This window comes from Ochotona curzoniae, unplaced genomic scaffold, assembly GCF_017591425.1.
Source record: "Ochotona curzoniae isolate NIBS_2020 unplaced genomic scaffold, NIBS_Ocur_1.0 contig_3255, whole genome shotgun sequence".
NCBI lineage: Eukaryota > Metazoa > Chordata > Mammalia > Lagomorpha > Ochotonidae > Ochotona > Ochotona curzoniae.
This window is the reverse complement of record NW_024465777.1, coordinates 2,369,113-2,388,846: the sequence shown is the minus strand read 5'-3', so window position 1 is coordinate 2,388,846 and position 19,734 is coordinate 2,369,113. Positions and strand designations below refer to the sequence as shown.

Genomic DNA, 19,734 nt, shown 5'->3' with positions numbered 1-19,734 from the left:
GCCTAGGTGTTCCAGGTTCTCTTTCTTTCCTCATGAATGTTCAAATGGATTTTTCGGTTTTCCATTACTTATTTCCTTGGAGAGATAGAGACAGAGAAACAGCTCCCATTTTCCTAGTTAGTCCCCAGTGCCTACAACAGCAGGCTGAAGCAGGAAGTCAGGAACTTCATCCAGATCTCCCCTTGGGTGCCAGGGATCCAGCTCCTGGAGACGTCACATCAGCAGGGAGCTGGAATGGGAATGAGGGCTGGGACCGCAACCCAGGCCATCCACGATGGGATGCAGGTGTGCCAGGCAGTGTTTATCCACTGGGTCACCTGCCCACCCCTCTCTTTAACTGTGTTGCTTAAATATTGATTTTTAGAGGCAGAGAGAGCAGGAGAGACAAAGAGCTCCCATGTGATCACTCCCAAGATGCCCATAGAGGCTCCAGTTCAGGCCAGGTATTGGAGTTGGGAACTCAACCCAGATCTCCTATGGGGTGACAGGCACCCAGCCACTCGAGCCATCACCACTGCCTCCCAGGGTCTGCATGAGCAGGAAGATGGACTCGGAAGCTGGAGTCAGGAATGCAAGCAGGACGACACAGGATGCAGGTGTTCTATTGCAGCCCAGCTGTGCTCGCTTGCGGTGGTAGACACTGGAGCAACACCAAGTTTTTCAGATCATGAACTCTGGAGTCATCTACTTAGGTCTCCTTGAAGCTCTTTTAGCAATGGTCGGTAGCTCTGAAAGTCACAGGGCTTCCTACACCAAGCTGACACCCTGGGCCTCAGGTCAGTGCATCTGCTGCGGATGGGACGATCCATGCGTAGCGCTCAGTGTGACTGCAGAGGAAACTGCCAGTGCTGGCAAAGCGCAATAAAATGCTTCCCTCTGGTTCTCCCCTTGGGTCAAATCTGAGTCCCTTGGAGGCAAACAGGGCGCTGTCCCTACCTGTCCGGAGACTACCAAGGACACTGGACACGGCAGTACGACCGCTGGATCTCACCCGGCAGCCACCATAGCTGCTGATACAACAGGAATTTCATCAGATCTCTGCTCTCAGCATCTCCAAAACGCTGCTGTCAGGCACGCTCAGGCACGCTGAGGTGCCGGCAGCAGGCGCTCGGAGCCTGAGATCCATGCCCGCCATCCCCTCTGGTTAGTGATCTGAGCCCCCGCCCCAACTTCCTTTTTTTTTTTTTTTTCTTGTTTTTCTAAAAGGACGGCTTCCCAAATATTGTTAATTCAGACCACAGTAAAAAAATTCACTTTATATTGCACCTTGGTGGACATTGGAAAAAAAAAATTAAGTTTTGCAAAGCACCACTTGGCTTTGCTACTTTTACACTGCTCATACTGATTATTCCTATTCCATTTATTTAGAAGAGTTGGAACCTATTAAATTGCCATTGTGACCAAGTAGTGACCAACTGTTCACTGAATACAGTTTACAAAACACTGCTCTTAACAGTCGCTTTCTATGCCCTGGGCCTTTGTGTAGGCTCATCTCTCTGTGGCTAGACACCTCCTTGCATCCTCCTTGCTTGGCTAGATCTTACTCATCTTTCAGGATAGGAAATTAAAAGACACTTGCTTTTCTGGAGTTCACTGCCCACTTCCGAATCCTACAGACCATGATGAAAAGTTAAGATATGTGGAGCCGACGTTATAGTACAATGAGTTAAGCTGCTACCTCCAATCCCCTATGGGCATCACTTTAAGCCCCAGCTGCTCCACTTCTGATCCATCTCCTTGCTGATGGCCTGAAAAAAAGAAATGGAAGACGGCTCACCAGTCTTTGGGCCCCTGACAGTGACATGGGAGGCCCAGAGGAAGCTACTGACCCCTGGCTTCGGCCAGGCCCAGCCCTGACTGGGGATTGAACCAGCAAACGGAAGCTCTCTGTGTTTCTCCCTCTCTCTATAACTCTAACTTTCAAATAAATATATAAATATATCTGGTAAAGCTGCTGCTTCTGACACTGGCATCTCAGATGGATGCCAGTTTGAGTCCCTGCCACTCCACTTCTGATCCAGCTCCCTGCTGAAGCGCCTGGGATAATAAGGGAAGATGGCTCAAGTGCTTGGGCTCCTGCACCGGCGGGGGAGACCTGCACAGCTCTCCTGGCTTCTTGCTTCAGACTGGCCCAACTCTTGGCAGTGGGCTATTTGGGGAATGAACAGTGTCTCTGTCTTGGTCTCTTTCTGTAATTCTGCCTTTCAAATAAATAAAATGTTTAAAAGAAAAATTAATACATGCAAAAAAACTAAGAACAGTGAGTGGCAGACAGTGCTTTTTATGAAAGGTAAAAAGCATAAAACCGTGAAATCGTTACTATCTGCCGCGCCACAGGTTTCAGAATCTAAACCCAGGAAGCAAGAGACTTTGCTTAATTTTTGTCGTTCCTAGCGTTTCACTTTGCCTAAAATCAGACTGCCTAATGGAATATAAACAGGCAGGGCTGGAGGTGAGGCGGGGCGTCGCGACCGTAGAGGCCCCGCCCCGGGGGGAGGGGCCAAGCCGCTGGCCATCACGTGGGGCGCGGAGGCGGGGCCTGGGAAGGCTGGGCCAAGATGGCGACAGTGAGGAAGGTTCTGCCGCGGCGACTGGTGGGCTTGGCGACCCTCCGGGCTGTAAGTGCCCCGTCCACCGAGGGGGCGACCCTGCAGGCACCCTGCAGTCAGGGTCGGGGGCTTGGCCCGTGGCGGCCGTGTCTGAGATGCGAAGCTGAACAGCCTCGGGAGAGCCTTGACTCTCTGGCTCCCCCAGGTCCCTGAAGGGCTACTGGTGGCCCCGAGAGGTGCAGCGGGGTCGTGGAGAGCTGGGACACCATCCCGGGCGTCCTGATTGCCCGTGCAGGGCCCTTCCAGCGCCCCGGGCTCTTTTCTCGCTCTGAGCGTCAGACCTGTCACCTCTGCCCCAGTGAAAACTACCAACACTTGCAATTAGGCTTGCTAAAGTGACCCTGTCCCTCGTGTCCACTTCCAGCTGTTGTTGCTTTAGGGCCGCTGGGGAGCTATTGCTGCTTACTGAGCTGAACTTGGGGTGCCTGGGGTCAGGCTGGGACTCCCCTGGGATGGATCCTGAAGTTCTCCCCTCCTCCACACAGGGAGTGGAGTGGGGGACACCCCCATGAGTAAAAGTTCCAACCGTGGTGTCCCCACGTTGGCCACCAGCTCTGCTGAGCAATGTTGTGATTGACTGCCTCACCCTAAGGGCTTTTGTGTGTGTGTGTGTAAGAATATTTATTTTTGGACCAGGCAGCGTGGCCTAGCAGCTAAAGTCCTCGCCTTGAACGCGCCAGGATCCCATTTGGGCTCTGGTTCTAATCCCAGCAGCTCCACTTCCCATCCAACTCCCTGCTTGTGGTCTGGTAAAGTGGTGGAGATGGCCCAGTGCCTTGGGACCCTGCACCTGTGTGGGAGACTTAGAGGAGCTTCCTGGCTCCTGGCTTTGGATCGGCGCAGCACCAGCTGTTGTGCTCACTTGGGAAGTGAATCATCTGATGGAAGATCTTCCTCTCTGTCTCTCTTCCTCTCTGTATATCCGCCTTTCCAATAAAAGTAAATAAATCTTTAAAAGAAAAGAATATTTTTATTGGAAAGTCAGATTTATAGAGAGAAGGAGAAACAGATCTTCCACATGCTGCCTCATTCCCCAAGTGACTGCAATGGGGGAGGGGAGTTGAGCCAATTTGAAGCCAGGCGCTTTTTCCAGGTCTCCCATGTTGGGTGCAGGGTCCTAAGGCCTTGGGACATCCTCCGCTGCCTTCCCAGGTCACAAGCAGGGAGCTGGATGGGAGTGAAGCAACTGGGACATGAACCAGCTCTTGAATGGGATCCTAGTGCTTGAAGGTGGATTAGCCAGTTGAGCCAAGGCGCCAGCCTCAGCCTCGGTTTTCTTGTCCATGAAATGGGTGGCTTTACCTCAGGATAGAAGAAATGCGGGGAAAGCTTTCAGTGGTTATTGTGGCTCCTCATAAGGAAGCAATGAAGCCTGTGGTTGAAGTTTTACCTGACAGGGTTTAGGCTGTAACTGTACTGTGGGAAGAATCACAGTCCTGGCAGTGGTCCCTCAGCGAACTCCTACACGTCCTTAAAGACAAGGATGCCCATTCCAGTTGGGGAGGGGTAGAAAATCTGCAGGCAGATGGTGGATACCAAGGGTCTGGAAAGAGAAAACCCAGGGTAATTGCGTGAGGCGTGGTCTTCTGTGAGCTTGCTAACTCAAGTTCAAGGTCAGAAGCAGACAGGGTCCCAGGCCATGCTTTGTTCCTTTCTAGCTGTGTGGCTGGAAATGCGCTTTGCCAGGCTCATTGATGGGAGCCGCCATCAGGCACCAGTGTTCGTGGGTGTTAAATCGGCCATGGCTGTTGATGGTGGTGCCGCACAGTCGGGCATACTATGGGCAGAGAGGGTCATCCCTGGGCAGCCTAAGGGTGGCATGGAGATGGCAGTGACCACAGGGCCAGGGGCCTGTGCCATTGAGCCACCCTGCCAGGGCCACGTCCCATGCCAGGGCCTAGCCATGCGATGGGAAGCCCCCTCTAAGGCTCAGATTGCTGCCTGGCTGGAATTCCTGGAAGTTTTTAGGACTCTTGGGGGCCTCAGCGGGTGACACAGGTTACGTAGAAGCTGCTGTGGGTCGCTGTACAAAAGCCCCGCTGGCAGATGTGGAGTGCTTAATGAGTAAGAGCTCCTGTGGGGCTGAAGGTAGAACTGACTTTATTCTGACCTAGTCTGTCCCAGGGTCTTGGACTCTGTAGACAGAGCAAGGGAGCCACTCACACTGCAGCGGGCACCAGAGAAGCAGAGGCAGGCATCCCTGCCGGAGATGCTCTTCCCGCATAGCCTGGCCCTTCCCGACGCTCAGCGGGTTACACCCTAGCCAGCACCCAGGAAGCTTTGCAAGCTAAACCCAGGCCACTCCAGGGAGCTGTTCACGTTCTGTCTGGAGGGTGGCCGGGCCTCCTGCAGGTCTGCAGGGGTTCTGCTCCCTCCTCTTAGCCCACTGCGGTGTGTTCATCCTGGTGCAATCGTGTAGAGCAAAACCAGGCTTTGTCGTGGTAAGAAGCGCAGGGGAAAGAAGGGATGGGATTGTCACATTTCCTGGGCAGGGGGGATGCAGGGAAGCTTGGGGCCAATTTTACACAAGGAAGCTCCTCTGCTCTGTTGTCTCTTCAGGGTGTCCTCTCTCCTCAGCCCCATTGCTGTGTTTGCCTGGCCTTTCCCCAGAACCCCACCCCAATCCTCCCTGTAACTTCAATAAACCTGTGCTGAGCTCAGTACCCAAGGCTAGGAGGTGAAGTGCAGGTCACTGATAGACCGAGTTCCTCCTGGAGCAGAATTCTACCAGAAGCAGGTTACTGGCAGTGCTCTGAGTCTTGGAGTGGGGTTGGGAGAAGGCCAGGAGGGGCTGCATGGCCCACGGGTTTGAGGGGGTGGGGCCTCTCTAGGACCGAAAGAGATGTGAGAAGAGCCTGCTGGATAAGGGGAAGCCCTGGGTGGGAGAGGCAGCCAGTGGGTCTGGGGCATGGCACCCTCCAAGGCAGAGGGCAACAGTAGAGAGACCTAATGAATTCAGCTAGGTCTGCGGGAGCACCACCATCTGGTGCCCAGGCCGCAGGAAAGAGGTAAGCAGCAGGTGGTGGTGATGGAGGGAGTGCAGGTGCAGAGTTGTGTATGTATGCTCTGGGTCCCCAGAGCATGACTCACTGGTTCCTGTTTCTGTGGTGTCATCACCAAATGGGCATTGGCCACTGAGGAATGTGGCTTCTGGTCTCCAGGTCAGAGAGGGTGAACCGCCCCTGCTCCCGCCTTGCCCCAGGGAGAGGCCGGGGTTGTGACAATCACTCTGTTTGCTCTTTTAAATCAAAGGTCAGCACATCGTCTGTGGGCACGCTCCCCAAACAGGTGAAAATTGTGGAAGTTGGTCCCCGAGATGGACTACAAAATGAAAAGGTAAAGATGGACATGAACCAAACCTGACATCTCCAGTCAGAGACATGACAAGGTTGGATCAGACACCATGAGCTTTTTGTGAAATGCAGAATTGTGTAGCCATTAGCAATACTGGAGTTGATCAAGTGACATGAGCAAGTTATAAAATAATAGATATTTTCAAAACCTTACACTTTTGTGCACAGAACTAAAACTTGTATGTGTGACACAAGAAACTTGTTCCATGGAACTTGCTGAGAAGATGGGAAGGTGTTCTGGGTGTAAATATTCTAGAATGTTCTTGCATGGCAGCCACTAAACACATGCAGCTCTTGAGCCCTCAAAGTATGGCTTGGGTGGGCATTTGGGTAGGTGGCTAAGCTGCCCATGCCCCATACCCCAGGTGCCTTCCTGACCACAGTGCCCTTCTGCTACCACCCACCTGGGAGACCTGGGTTGAGTTCCTGGCTCTCGGCATCAACCCCCTAGCTACTGTGGGCATTCAGGAAGTGAACCAACACATGGGAGTTCTCTCTGTCTCAGTCAGAGGGAACTGACTTTGGCTGTTAATGTAACTTCTGTGACCAAAGGTAGCTGGCTAGTGGCTAGCGTATTGGACCGCACAGTTGTGGAGAGTTACCTACTGGGCTGTTAATAGGACCACCTCTGGGACTAAGGGGAGTTTTTGTCCCAAGTGTATGTTTCTGAAATGTCATACTGATTATTTTCTCGGTGAGAGGAACTTGTCTCTTTAAGGCAGGACCAGCGTAGCTGTCACAGGGAGTGCCTGTGGGAAATACCAGCTGGCAGCCCCAGGAGGTTGGAGTTGTGTGACCAGGAACGGGAGGACTTTCCCAAGTCATCTGTTGAATGGATCCAGTGAATGCAGAGAGGCAGACGTTAGAGAGGGCAGGCGACAGAGCCGGGGTGAACCTGGAGTCTCTGGGATCTTTAACCTAAGCCTGAAGCACTAGGGAGCCACAGGTTTTTGAGCAAGACAGTAGGACAGTGGAAGGCGAAGCTGTGATACTTTGGGCTTCCTCTCCCGTAGTCATTTCTGTGCTTTGGGGTCTAGGCTCATTGCTCTCGAGTTGTTGATGGGATCACGAGCTGCACATTAATCAGAGAAAAGTCAGTGTGGTGCGGAAGTAACCATGTCCTTGAGATACTAACTCCTTGTCAGGTGCCAGACCATCGCCTGCAGGCCCCGCAGCCAGCCCTGTCGCCCGCCCACAAGCAGGGGGCACCTGTGGTTTCTAGGAGCCTTTGGGAGCCGCCGTGACAGTGGGCTGCCGGGCACTGACACCTGTAGCCGTGTGATCGCCATCCTGTGCCTCTTGTCTCTGCAGAATGTGGTCCCCACGGCCGTGAAGATCAAGCTGATAGACATGCTGTCTGAAGCAGGGCTGCCCGTGATAGAAGCCACCAGCTTCGTGTCTCCTAAGTGGGTGCCCCAGGTGAGCCCCAGCCCCAGAGAGAGGCCCTCCCTGGGACCAGATGGAGCAAGTTACATGCTTGTCCTCCAGCAGGTGGGAGTAGGGAACCCGGGCGTCCCGGCCACTGGCTGAGAGTGAGTTTTGATGTTTCTGATGACTTTGCTGAGCCAGGCTCGCCGTCTCATGGCGTGGTCAGGCAGGGAGGAAGCCCCACTTCGGAAGGAGTGCTGGGCTCCCGGAGGGCAGCCCACTGCCTGACTCAGAACGGGCTGGGTTCATGGCCGGTTGGCTACAGGGTGATCCCCCAGACCCAAGCACACACTCCCTCCTCGTGTGAGGAGAGTTCCCAGCCTGCTCGTGGTGGTGACTTGCAATGTGTGTCTCTTGGCTCCCAGATGGCTGACCACACTGAAGTCTTACGGGGCATCCAGAAGTTTCCTGGCCGCAGTTACCCAGTCCTGACCCCGAATTTGAAAGGCTTTGAGTCAGCGGTAAGAAACCAGCTTGGTGGGGGACTGGGGGACTCTGGACATGAGCCGGGTGACACTGGCCCCGGCCTGTCGTGGGATCTGTAGTGGTGATGGGCACTCCTTGGCTCAGGACAGCCTTGGTCCTGCTCTCACCTCTCCATGATCGCCACGAGTTCTTGACCTCTCTGAGTCGCAGGCTCCACTCTGAAGTGAAACAAATGTGAGTACCTGGTTAGGAGGACTCGGGAAGACAGAGTGTGCACCGCTCGGATGTCAGCACCCCGGGATTGCCTGCTTTCCAGAGGGTCCAAGCTCTTGGGCAGGCTTGCTTTTTTCGTTTTTTTTTGTTGTTGTTGTTTTTTGTTTTTTGTTTTTTGTTTAAAGATCTATTTATTTGTGTTGGAAACTCAGATTTACCAAGAGAAGGAGAGACAGAGAGAAACATCTTCTGTTCACTGATTCACTTCCCAAATAGCTGCCATGGTCAGAGTTGAGCCATTCTGAAGCCAAGAGCCAGGAGCCTCTTCCAGGTCTCCCATGCAGGTACAGGCTCCCAAGGCTTTGGGCCATCCTCTGCTGCTTTCCCAGGCTACAAGCAGGAAGCTGGATGGGAAGTGGGGTAGCCGCCTCCCTTTATCTCCCCGTTTACCCCAGATACAGAAGAAGAAAAAAAAAGAAAAGAGAAAGAGAATGTGGAAGCAATGGTCTTACCCAGTTTCCTGTAGCCCTTGACCTTCTGTGCCCTAACTAACAATGTAAAGATTATCAAAATAAAATAATAATTTAAAATAAAGAAGAAACTGGAGCAGCAGGGACACAAACTGGCGCTCATATAGTGTCCTGACACTTTTAAATGTCTGTTTTCATCTACTTGAAAGATCAAAAAAGAGAGAGAGATTTCTCCTACTAGTTTACTCCCCAAATGCCGACCGTAGCTAAGGTTGGGCCAGATGAAAGCCAGGAGTCTGAAATTCCATCCCAGCTTCCCACATGGGTGGCAGGGTCCCAAGGTCTTGAACCATCATCCGCTTTAGCAGGAAGCTGGATCAGAAGTGGGATAGCCAGGACTTGGAGAAGTCCTGGGCGGGATAGAAGTGTTCAGCAGCTTAGCCCACTGTGCCACAGCCCCCACCTCTGTTATGACTGAGCTATAATTCTCTCTATAGATATCCATTTTCTGGGGCTCCTATGAGAAAGTACTACCTTGAGGGCCACTTAAAGTGATAGTGGTAGGGAGAGGGAATATTATGTCCTTAGAATTATATCTATAAACCACATTGGATCTGTTAGAAACTATTTTTAAAAATTGTAATTTAAAGAATAACTGTGGTTGGTGCCATGATGTGGTAGGCTAAGCCTCTTCCTGCAGCCGACATGCCATGTGGACACGGGCTCGTGCCCTGGTACATCAGTCCGGCTCCTTGCTCACGGCCTGGGAAGGCAGCAAGGGATGCTCAGGTCCTTGGGCCCTGCACTCGTATGCGAGACCCAGAAGGACTGCTGGCTCCTGGCTTTGGATTGGCTCCAGGCCGTTTGGAGAGTAAACCAGCAGATGGAAGATCTCTGTCTCTCCTCTCTGTAACTCTGCCTTTCAAATAAAATTACAGGCTCGGCGTGGTAGCCTAGTCACTAAAGTCCTTGCCTTGCACACGCCGGGATCTCATATGAGCACCAGTTCGTGTCTCAGCAGCCCTGCTTCCCATCCAGCTCCCTGCCTGTGGCCTGGGAAAGCAATCAAGAACAGCCCAAAGCCTTGGAACCTTGCACCCGCATGGGGGACCCAGAAAAAGCTCCTGGCTCCTGGCTTCGGATTAGCTTGGCTGTGGCCATGGCAGCCCTTTGGGGAGTGAACCAACATAGAGATCTTTGTCTCTCCTTCTCTTGGTAAATTTGGCTTTCGAATACAAATAAATAAATGTTAAAGAAAAAAACATGCCAGCTCTGGGCTCTTTCACAGCCTGGGAAATCTCTTCCAGGCCTCCGGCCTGCCTCTGGCGGTGGCAACAGTGACTGTGCTGCTTAGCCTATGGGCCCATCATTGTCCTCCCTGCTCCTCCTCCTGCTGGCCTCCTCCTGTGCCTTTGCAAGTCCCTCCTTTTAAGGACACCAGTCCTCTGGCACCAGCAGCCCGCCCTGCCCCAGCCTGGCCTCACGCTATCTCCTCGCTTCTGCACTGACCCTGTTTCCAGAAAAGGCCGCATCCTGCTGGGGTCAGGACACAGTTCTCTCTGTAACCCTCATCCTAACATTCACTGCGAGACACGTGTCTGCCATCCATGGTGTTGACAGGTGGCTGCCGGTGCCAAGGAAGTGAGCATCTTCGGAGCCGCCTCTGAGCTCTTCACCAAAAAGAACATCAACTGCTCCATTGAGGAGAGTTTCCAGCGGTTTGATGCCATCATGCAGGCAGCTCGGGCAGCCAGTATCCCCGTGCGGGGGTGAGTCAGCACGCCTTGTGCTTTTCTTGCTCCTCGGTGCCCTTCCGGCATGGACCAAGGCCCCAGCTTCAGCCGTCCACCCACTGAGAACCCTATATGCCTCATCTACTTAGCAGGGGCCCCAGAGCCACCCCCCATTTTACAGATGGCAAAACCAAGGCACAGGGAGAGTGAACAGTCCGGAAGGCTGCACCCCTGAGCAGCCAGCCGAGGACGTCCTTCAAGAGGACACGCCTGAGCACCTTGTCCCTGATTCCAAACCTCTCCCTCATCAACCCCACTTGTACTCTGAAGGTGGCTTGGAAGCCCACTACCTTGTGGCCCCTGCCTCCTGTGCCCACCACATGCCAGCCCCCCGGAGCTCCTTTCCACTGCTCCCTGCCGCTGTGTTCTCTGCCACCTCTGGCCCATAGATGCTACCTCAGTGCTCCTGCATCCTTCTTGGGGTCGCTTCGTCTTGTCCTCAGCTGGAGCTGGTGCACTGACCTGTGGCTAAATCCTCGCCACGAGGGCGGAGCCCACATCTCTGCCCGCTCCTGCTGCACCCTGCTCTCAGGCACCCGACCCAGTTCACAGCAGCCATGAGTGGATCCGTGGGAAGGCAGGGGCTCACGTCGCCCCGGCCTCGAGGCCTGTGCGGTTTCCACAGGAGTTTTCCTTACTCGGCAGTGTTTGGTGAATAAGTGGGAGACTTAAAACAGGAAGGTACACAGAGATCTTGCTATCTCAAGTGATTGAGGTCGGGGCATTGTAGAACTGCGGCCACTTCAAGTCCTGCCTCCTCCACTTCCAATCCCGCTCCCTGCTAAGGCACCTGCTAAGGCACCTGCGAGGTAGCAGAGGCTGGCCCTAGTGCCTGGGCTCCTGCCCCCACGTGGGAGACCTGGGGACAGCTCCTGGCTCCAAGCCCAGCCCAGTCCTTCCTGAAGACAGTTAAGGAGTGAACCAGTGGCTGGAAGATCTCCCTGTCTCCCTCTCTCTTTCTGTCATTCTTTTCACATAAATCTTTAGGAAAACTATTTATGCAGAAAACATTTGTTACGTCTTTTATTTATAAAGATTTATTTATTTATTTATTTATTTATTTATTTATTGGAAAGTCAGGTATACCAAGAGGAGGAGAGACAGAGGGGAAGATCTGTCCACTGGTTGTTACTCCCCAAGTAGCCGCAACAACTGGATCCAAAGCCAGGTGCCAGGAGCCCTGTCTGGGTCTCCCACATGGCTGTAGGGTCCCAAGACTTAGGGCTGTCCTCCACTGCTTTCCCAGGCCACGAGCAGGGAGCTGGAGAGGAAGTGGGGCCACCGGATACCAACTGGTGCCCATATGGGATGCCAGTGCATGCAAGGCAAGGACTTTAGCCACTAGGCTACTGCAGTGGACCCACTATGACTGTTTTTTAAAAACTATTCGTTTATTTGAAAGATAGAATGAGTGGGAGAAAAAAAAAGAAAGAGCTAGATCTTCATCCGTTGGTTCATTCTGCAAAGGGATGCGACAGCAGGGCGGCCTAACCCACTGGCCACACACTGTCCCCTCCGTGTGTCTTAATCAGCAGTGCTTGACTGTCACAGGTTTTAACACTTCAGCTGTAGAGGGGCCAGCTGGGCACTGGCCATCTCCATCCAAGACCCAGATAACCCCAAGAGCCGTGAGGAGCTGTGCCCTCCACTCCTCTGCTCCATGGCCTCCAGCCTCTGCTCTCTGTCCCTGGCTGGGTGCTGCCGCCTCTGCCCCGGGGCTCCCTGCTCTGGCTGGGTGCTGCTGCCTCTGCCCCAGGGCTCCCTGTCCCTGGCTGGGTGCTGCTGCCTCTGCCCCAGGGCTCCCTGTCCCTGGCTGGGTGCTGCCGCCTCTGCCCCGGGGCTCCCTGCCCTGGCTGGGTGCTGCCACCTCTGCCCTGGGGCTCCCTGCCCTGGCTGGGTGCTGTCACCTCTGCCCCAGGGCTCCCTCACCCTGGCTGGGTGCTGCCGCCTCTGCCCCAGGGCTCCCTGTCCCTGGCTGGGTGCTGCTGCCTCTGCCCCGGGGCTCCCTGCCCTGGCTGGGTGCTGCCGCCTCTGTCCGGGGCACACTCTCACTGGTCTTCCCCTTCCTGCAGTCCCCCTGGGAGGGCTTCCAGGGATACTGCACTTGGAGTATCCAAGCTGCACTTGGCCTCTTGCTGCGCCCACCACAGCACCCTTTCCTCCCTCAGAGCCTAGTCACTGTCCATGATCGTCCTGCCTTCTTCTTTCATTGCCTTTCTGTCTGGGAAGCCTTGTCCCAGCTCAGTGGCACATGAGTGGCTGGTCAGGAGTGGCAGAGGACAGCGTGAGCACCAGGTTGTCTGCCAACCCTGCAGCTACTGACCCTGTGGCCCTCCATCTACTGGGTCCGTGCTTGGCCCTGCAGTCTCCTCCCGCCCTCTGTCTCCTGAGGTTGGGGCCAGCCCCCTAGCTTAGGGCTGCATGCCCTCACCCCTCTGCGGGTCAGGTGCCCACTGGTTCTAGCTTCTCTGCTTGGAAACTGCAGCTCCTCCTATAAGAAGTAGCCTGTGAGCCCTGCCAGGGTCTCTACCGCTCCCTCGTGGCACCAGGTCGCCACTGCCTTTGTTCCCTCAGCACCTCCCTGAGCCAGCCTGGGGTTCAGCCCTTGGCCTCCAGCCAGCCTTCGGGTTCTGAATCCAGGCTGGCCAAGCATGTATGTGTCCATCAGCCACCCTGCCTGTGCCCTACTGGCCGAAGAGCCCAGGGCACTGATGGCCTTCTTGCTCTGTGTTCCTGCAGGTATGTGTCCTGTGTGCTGGGATGCCCCTACGAAGGGAAGGTCTCCCCGGCTAAAGTGGCTGAGGTGTGTGTTGGGTGGGGCTCTTGTGGGGCAGGGGGTCGGAGTGGACTTCCTCACCTGCCCTCAACACATGCATTGTTCTCGTGCTGTCTTCTGCTAGGTCACAATTTCATTCATTTGCCCAGTGCCTTCCTGGTGCAGGTGGCTTCTGAATGCTTAAGTGTTTGTACTAAAAATCTGTAGCCAGTGTGCCAGCCCTGGCACTGCATGGATCTTACCAGCCAGGACAGAACTGCCCAGTCCAGCCCCGGGTGTGACCGGTGGGTGAGGTGTGAGAGGAGGCTGTGGGAGGGATGTTGGTGAGTGGGTCGTGGGCGTGGCTGGTTCTCTGCCCTACACCCACAGTCTCAGGGTTCCTGGGATGAGACTCATGATTGCCACGCTCAGGTGTGGGAGCCTGTGATCCCGTGGGACTCTCATGCCTCGGACAGAGACAGGATCCCTACTCGGCTCCTGAGCCCTGACTGCCGGGCCCTGGGGCCCTCACCCCGGCCTGCTTCCCCAGGTCGCTAAGAAGCTGTACTCAATGGGCTGCTATGAGATCTCCCTGGGGGACACCATCGGCGTGGGCACCCCAGGGGCCATGAAGGACATGCTGTCTGCTGTCACGCACGAGGTGCCGCTGTTTGCCCTGGCTGTCCACTGCCACGACACCTACGGCCAAGCCCTGGCCAACACCTTGGTGGCCTTGCAGGTAACAAAGGCTCGTGCCCATTGCCCCAGAGGGCATGGGGCCAGGGCAGCCTGGTCTCTGCTACTCTCTCAGTGAGCATTCCCTGCTGCTACTGTGCCAGGTCCTGGGCTGGGGGAAGGTGGGGTGCATACAGACATAGTTCCTGTCGTGAGCGTGCATGGCGCCATCTGTGTGTGAGGAGGCTGTGGGGACCCTGCCCTGTGACAGGTGACGCAAAGGGGAACCCCGTGCCAGCTGCATGGGTTGGGGAGGATGTGACGGAAGTAGCCCAGGCAAAGCTTGAAGGACACGAAGGGTTAAGTGGCCAGAAACAGGAGGCAGGCTTGCATTTTAAGTGTGAGGCTGGGTCCCACGGGCATGTGTGTGTGCACACATACCTGCAGTGCACATGGGTGTGGGAGGACCAGGCCAGGAGGTGGCACACGGGCATGCCTTCAATGCCGGCCCCAAAGATGGGACTGCACCTCATCATAGGCTTCTCTTGAGGTTTTATTTTGCAGGGGTGATCCCGAGTGGGGACTGCACACACTGCCAGTCTGAGAGAAAACATCGTTGGTGTCTCACCACAAGCCAGCTGCTTGTGGCGTCAGCCTGTCGTGCCATCGTTAGGGTAGTGAAGCAGACTCCGGCCACCTGTGCACTCTCGCTGTCTCTGTTCTCTCCCAGGGCCCAGAGGGTCGTGGTTCTCCCTGCAGGGAGTCTTTTATTTCCTGTCACCATTTGCTTAGAGATGTGGCTGTGTAGGTTAAGGTGGTCCATTGCTCAGCTTGCTGTGACACCAGCCCCTTTCCAGGCAGGTGAGGGACAGCGGCACATGGAGTGTGACACACTTGCGACACCATCCTCACCCCACCCATTCCTGGACGCTGCCTCTCAGCCCTGCTCAGTCTCTTGGTCCCTAGTGTCCCCACTGTCCTGTGTGCGAGCATCTCTCAGGGGCTCCCAGCAGTCCCGTAAGGATGAGGTCCAGGTGTGCGCCAGATGCTTAACTGTGCACTGACCACAGGAGTGAAACAGCCCAGTTCCAGCCCTCTGGCAACATAAGCACAGCCTGGAGGCCATGTACCCAACCATGCCCTCCTGGGTGCCAGACGCTGTTCCTGGCACTGAGGATTCACCTGCAACCACGGCAGTCTCTGACTTCATGAAGCTGACGCTCTCTCAATGAGAGAGAAACAAATGGTCAAGAAAACAGATGAAAAACGTGTGCTGTGTGCTGTGGAAAAATAAAGCAGACCTGAGAGAGACCTGAAAGAAGTGAGGGAGGGAGCCCTCCCAGGCAGGGAGAGGCAAGCAGGCCAGCCTGGAAGAGCAGGTGCAAAGACCCTGGGGTAGTGTGTGCCAGCTGTGTGCAGGGCAGGAGCACTGGCCAGGGGGAGGGCAGCAGAGGTAAAGGATGTACAAGTGAGATGGCCGTGCAGGGCGTGAGCAGAAAGCTGCCTGTCTGGAGCAGAGGGGATTCCCCCTTTAAAGGGCTGCCTCTGGCTGTTGGTGGCGGTGGGGAGCTGAGGCCGCTCAGGGCAGGGTCAGTGCAGGGCGCGCATGCTGGGGTCTTCAGCATGTATGAGTTAACATGGGAAAGTCAGCAGGGGTGAGTGAGGCAAAGAGCCCTGGCCCGACAGGGTCAGAGGCACACAGGTGGCAGGACAAGCCATGGCCAGCCCAGGCTGACCAGGGTGGGGCCTGGGCACAGCGTGAAGGCACTGACGGGCACCTGCAGACCAAAGACCTGACCTTGGCGTTCGCAGCATGGGGTCTCCATGACCCCCTCTCGAGCTCTCAGCGGACACGGCCTGTTCATGGCTGCGGGTGAGGCTGGCAGGAGATCCGAGGTAGGGACAGCCCTTTTCAGGCATTCTGCCTTGAGTGGAGCCAAGGAATAGGAGGCTGGAGGGTTCCCCAAGGATTTGTAGAAGATGGTGGCCCAGGAGAGGGAGTGACAGTTGGGCGGGGAGACTGGAAAACTGGTCCTCCAGCAGAGACGAGTGGTCTCGCCAGAGAAGGCCAGCCAGGCAGTGTCTGGGACTGCAAGGATGCAGCCTGGGACCCGGATACAGGTGGGACTGGGGCGTGTGACCGTGGGAGCTAATGGGGACACCTCCTTTGGTTGTGTCCACTTCATTTTCGAATGGTGCAGCAGCTGAAAGTGAGGAAGGAGGTAGAGGCCCCAATGGAGAGGAGAAATGAGATCGCCATCTAGTGGAGAAGGAAGTGGCTGCCCGGGAATGGGGCAGGGCTCTGGGGGGCTCCAGGTGACTGCAGGCTTGGGGGACTGGGGTCTGAAATCACAGCAGTGGAGACAGTCAGGTCAGTGGTGTGGGAGGACTTCTGGGAGGAGGTGGCCTCAAGGTGAGTAGGATTTAACTGTGATGAGAGTCAAAGAAAAGAGCCCGGCTGCGAAGGGAACCTGCAGGTGGACGGCAGGCAGTGCTGGGGACTCCCCACTGTAGCCAGGCATGCATGGCCACGGGCTCCCCACACTACATGGAGACTCAGCCAGAGCAGTTGAGGCCAGGGCAGTGGGCTCAAGACTCTGGTCCTGGTGACAGCCGCCTTTCCTCTTCCTTGTTCCCAGATGGGGGTGAGCGTCGTGGATGCCTCCGTGGCCGGGCTTGGAGGCTGCCCCTATGCACAGGGGGCATCTGGGAACTTGGCCACCGAGGACCTGGTCTACATGCTGGCAGGCTTGGGCATTCACACGGTGAGTCCACCTGCCCCCTACTGGCAGCACCTGGGAACTACCCAAAGGACAGAAGGGAAGGGAAGGGAAGGGACCCCGGAGCTTTGTGTTTTTGAGGCAGCAGCAAGGGGTGCAGGAAGCAACAGCGTGAGCATGACGTCCTGGGATCCATGTGAGTTGGATACTTCTGTCCTAGGAGGAGGTGCCAGGGACTGGAGCAAGAACTGAAAGGTGGACTTAGCCCATAGGCCTGAGGGTTTCCCCCATCGTGGGAGGTCAGGGGAGGCGTGGAAGCTGAGTGGCTTCAGGGTTAGCTGTAGCTGGGTTTAACAGCTGAGCCCGTGTTGTGGTGCAGGAGATGCAGCTGCCACCATCCGTGTCACCTGATCCCCTCTCCGTGTGCTAGTTCGATTCCCAGCTGCTCCACTACCCATGCAACTTCCTGACAATGTGCCCAGGCAAGCAGAGGAGGATGGTCCAAGCACATGGGCCCCTGCACCCACCTGGGAGACCCGGCTGGAGTTCTAGGTGCCTCACATCAGGCTGTTCCAACCCTGGCTATAACCATTCAGGGGGAACCAAATAGAAAATCTTTCCCTCTTTTTCTTTCTTCCCTCTCCCTAACTCTGCCTTTCAAATAAAATATTTTCATATTTACCAAGAGAAAGAGAGACAAAGAAAGATCTACTGGTTCATTCCCCAAGTGGACCCAATGACCGGAGCTGAACCAGTCAGGAGCCAGGAGCCTCTTCCAGGTCTCCCACGTGGGTACAGGGTTCCAAAGCTTTGGGCCGTCCTCCACTGCTTTCCCAGGCCACAAGCAGGGAGCTGGATGGGAAGTGGAGAAGCCAAGACACAAACCAATGCTCATATGGGACCCCCATGTGTGCAAGGCTAGTATTTAGCCACTGAACCATAGCGCTGGGCCCAAAGGATCTTTATAAAATAATAAAGTAAAACTTAACCCTGTCATTCGCAGGCCCAAATGATCTAACCCTCTAATCTAAGGAAGGGAATGGTCACGGTGCCCGCCTCACAGGGCTGGCTGGGGACCAAGAAGCTGGACGCATGCTTGCCATGGAGCTAGCCCGTGCCGCTGCAGCCAGATGGGCTAGGGCCAGCAGGCAGGCGTTTCACTCAGGTCTTGCTGGTGCTGTTTTATGCCCACTCCTTGCCACCTCACAGTCTTTATTTCAACATGGCATTTTTCTGATTCTCTACTTGCATTTACTCAAAAGGCAAAGCAGCAGAGAGAGGCTGAGATCTTCCAGCTTCAGACTCACTCCCTAAATACCCACAGCGGCCAGGGCTGAGCAAGCCTAATGCCGGAGCCCAGGTCATCCGGGTCTCCCGTGTGAGGGGCCCGAGCACCTGAGCCATCGTGTGCTGCCTTCCCCGGGCTCATCAGGAGGAAGCTGGGTTGGGAGGCAGAGGCAGGACTCTACCCTGCCCAGTTACGCCATGCCCCCTGCTGCCCCTGGAGTGTCATTTTGACCCCTTTAAGCCAGGCCTGGAGATGGCACCATAAGCCATCATACCAACTGTACATCGCAGATGTAGATGAGGGAAGGGGGAGGCACCCTGGCTGGCTGCCGGCCTTTACCTGGTGTGCCCTGGAAGCCGAGGGCCACTCACAACTCCGGATCTCCTCTAACTTGTCTCCTGAAGGGTGTGAACCTCCAAAAACTCCTGGCAGCGGGTGACTTTATCTGCCAAGCCCTCAACAGGAAAACCAGTTCCAAAGTGGCCCAGGCCACCTGCAAACTCTGAATCCCAGGAACGGACAGAAGCAGGGGTGTGCATGGATAACGCGATGAAATGGCAACGAATCAGAAAAGGAGCGGGTACCTCACAGCCACCTGGAGCCAGGTCTGGGAGTGGGAAGGAGGCTGGAGAGGGCACTGCCTGGCCCCAGGACGGGGAGCAGGAGCGGCCCAGGAGGTGAACTTTGGAAGGCGGGTGGGCCCCCAGCGAGGAAGGACCTTCAGGCCCCAGCTGGGGGGCCCAGGGAGACCCAGCTGCTTAGGGCAAGGGGCAGCAAGATAACCCGTGCTGACAGAGGGGATTTGCCGAAAGGGCTGAGGGCTGAGCTTCTGTGGGGGCACCTACCAACCTCAGCATCTCAATCTCCAGTCTGATCATGATTTTGGATAATTAAAGCCTTAATTTTCCAGAATTTCTCAGTGTAGCCTGTGTGTGCATGTGCGAGTGGACCAGCCCCAGGCCGTGGTGGTGCTGACGGAGACTGTGCACCCCCCAACCCCTGCTTCTCAGGATTTCCTCTTGTCCCTGGCACAGACACTGGAAATCTCTGGCTCCGGGGCTGGCTAGGGACGCTGCCCGCAGGGGCAGTTTCTCGGGCCTCTCCTGGGGAGCCAGTGTTTTGCCTAAATCGAGATTCCCAGAAATCACCAGGAGTCTGAAGTCGATCCAAGTGCACAAGGATGGTTTATTCAAGCTCAGCACATCCGAGCCTGGGTTCTTGATTGAGAGCAGGCAGCTGGAAGACCAACCTGGACCAACACCGCTGGTCTGAACAGCACATTCATAGGGTTTGTATAGTGGCAGTCCACAATAGCCTGCAAGGTGAGGGGAAATATCACACATTCCCTACCTATCTCAGCTGGACATGGAGGCCAGCCATGCCTCCAGCAACTAAGGGAAGCACCCACTGAATTACTTGGAGCCACCTGTGAGATAACCAGACTTAGGTGGGCCTTCACTAAAGGTCCCACGGGCCGTTTGGCCTGCACGCTCACGCGGTTTCTCCGTAGCAAAGAGCCGGGATTTTGATCCTGAGGTTCTTCACCAGCTGCCCTGAGGGCGGCAGCAGCGCCTGGCTCCCCTGGGCCCCGGTCCGCACCGACCCCAGGCCTGCCCCGTTAACTGGGCGGCAAAACTCACGCTGCCCCGCCGCGCGAGTCCTTGAAACCGACAAGCCCCTCTCTAGAGAGGCCCCCACGGCCGCTCTCTGCCCACGGCCACGCTCTGCCCACAGCCACGCTCTGCCCACGCCGCCCTGTGCCCACGGCCGCCCTCTGCCCTCGCTGCCCTCTGCCCACGGCCGCTCGCTGCCCTCTGCCCACGGCCGCCCTCTGCCCACGGCCGCTCTCTGCCCACGGCCGCCCTCTGCCCACGGCCGCTCTCTGCCCGGGGGCTGCCCCCTGCCCGGAGCCGCTCTCTGCCCACGGCCGCCCTGGTCAGAGCCTGGCACCGCCCACTTCCGGCCTCCGCCGGAGCCTGCCGCGCGTGCGCCGGAGGCCGCAAA

At 56.0% G+C, this 19,734-nt stretch overlaps 1 protein-coding gene across 2 annotated transcripts; it reads left to right on the top strand.

Moving 5' to 3' along the window:
• The first annotated feature begins 2,531 nt into the window (after positions 1-2,531).
• On the top strand, positions 2,532-18,642 carry HMGCL (3-hydroxy-3-methylglutaryl-CoA lyase). Of its 2 annotated transcripts, XM_040979542.1 has the most exons (9): positions 2,532-2,618; positions 5,862-5,945; positions 7,274-7,381; positions 7,756-7,851; positions 10,120-10,268; positions 13,032-13,095; positions 13,598-13,786; positions 16,362-16,487; positions 18,135-18,642. In XM_040979542.1, exons 1-9 carry the CDS (start codon positions 2,559-2,561, stop codon positions 18,234-18,236), a joined length of 978 nt encoding a protein of 325 aa, XP_040835476.1. In that variant the 5' UTR covers positions 2,532-2,558; the 3' UTR covers positions 18,237-18,642. The 2 variants fall into 2 exon arrangements, with proteins under 2 accessions (XP_040835476.1, XP_040835477.1); XM_040979543.1 differs by lacking the exons at positions 10,120-10,268; positions 13,032-13,095.
• The last annotated feature ends 1,092 nt before the right edge of the window (positions 18,643-19,734 follow it).

Coding starts and splice junctions, on each gene's coding strand:
- HMGCL (XM_040979542.1), top strand. CDS start 2,559: ATGGCGACAGTGAGGAAGGTTCTGCCGCGGCGACTGGTGGGCTTGGCG. Junction 7,382..7,755: donor CTCCTAAGTGGGTGCCCCAG/GTGAGCCCCAGC, acceptor CTTGGCTCCCAG/ATGGCTGACCACACTGAAGT. Junction 13,096..13,597: donor CCCCGGCTAAAGTGGCTGAG/GTGTGTGTTGGG, acceptor CTGCTTCCCCAG/GTCGCTAAGAAGCTGTACTC.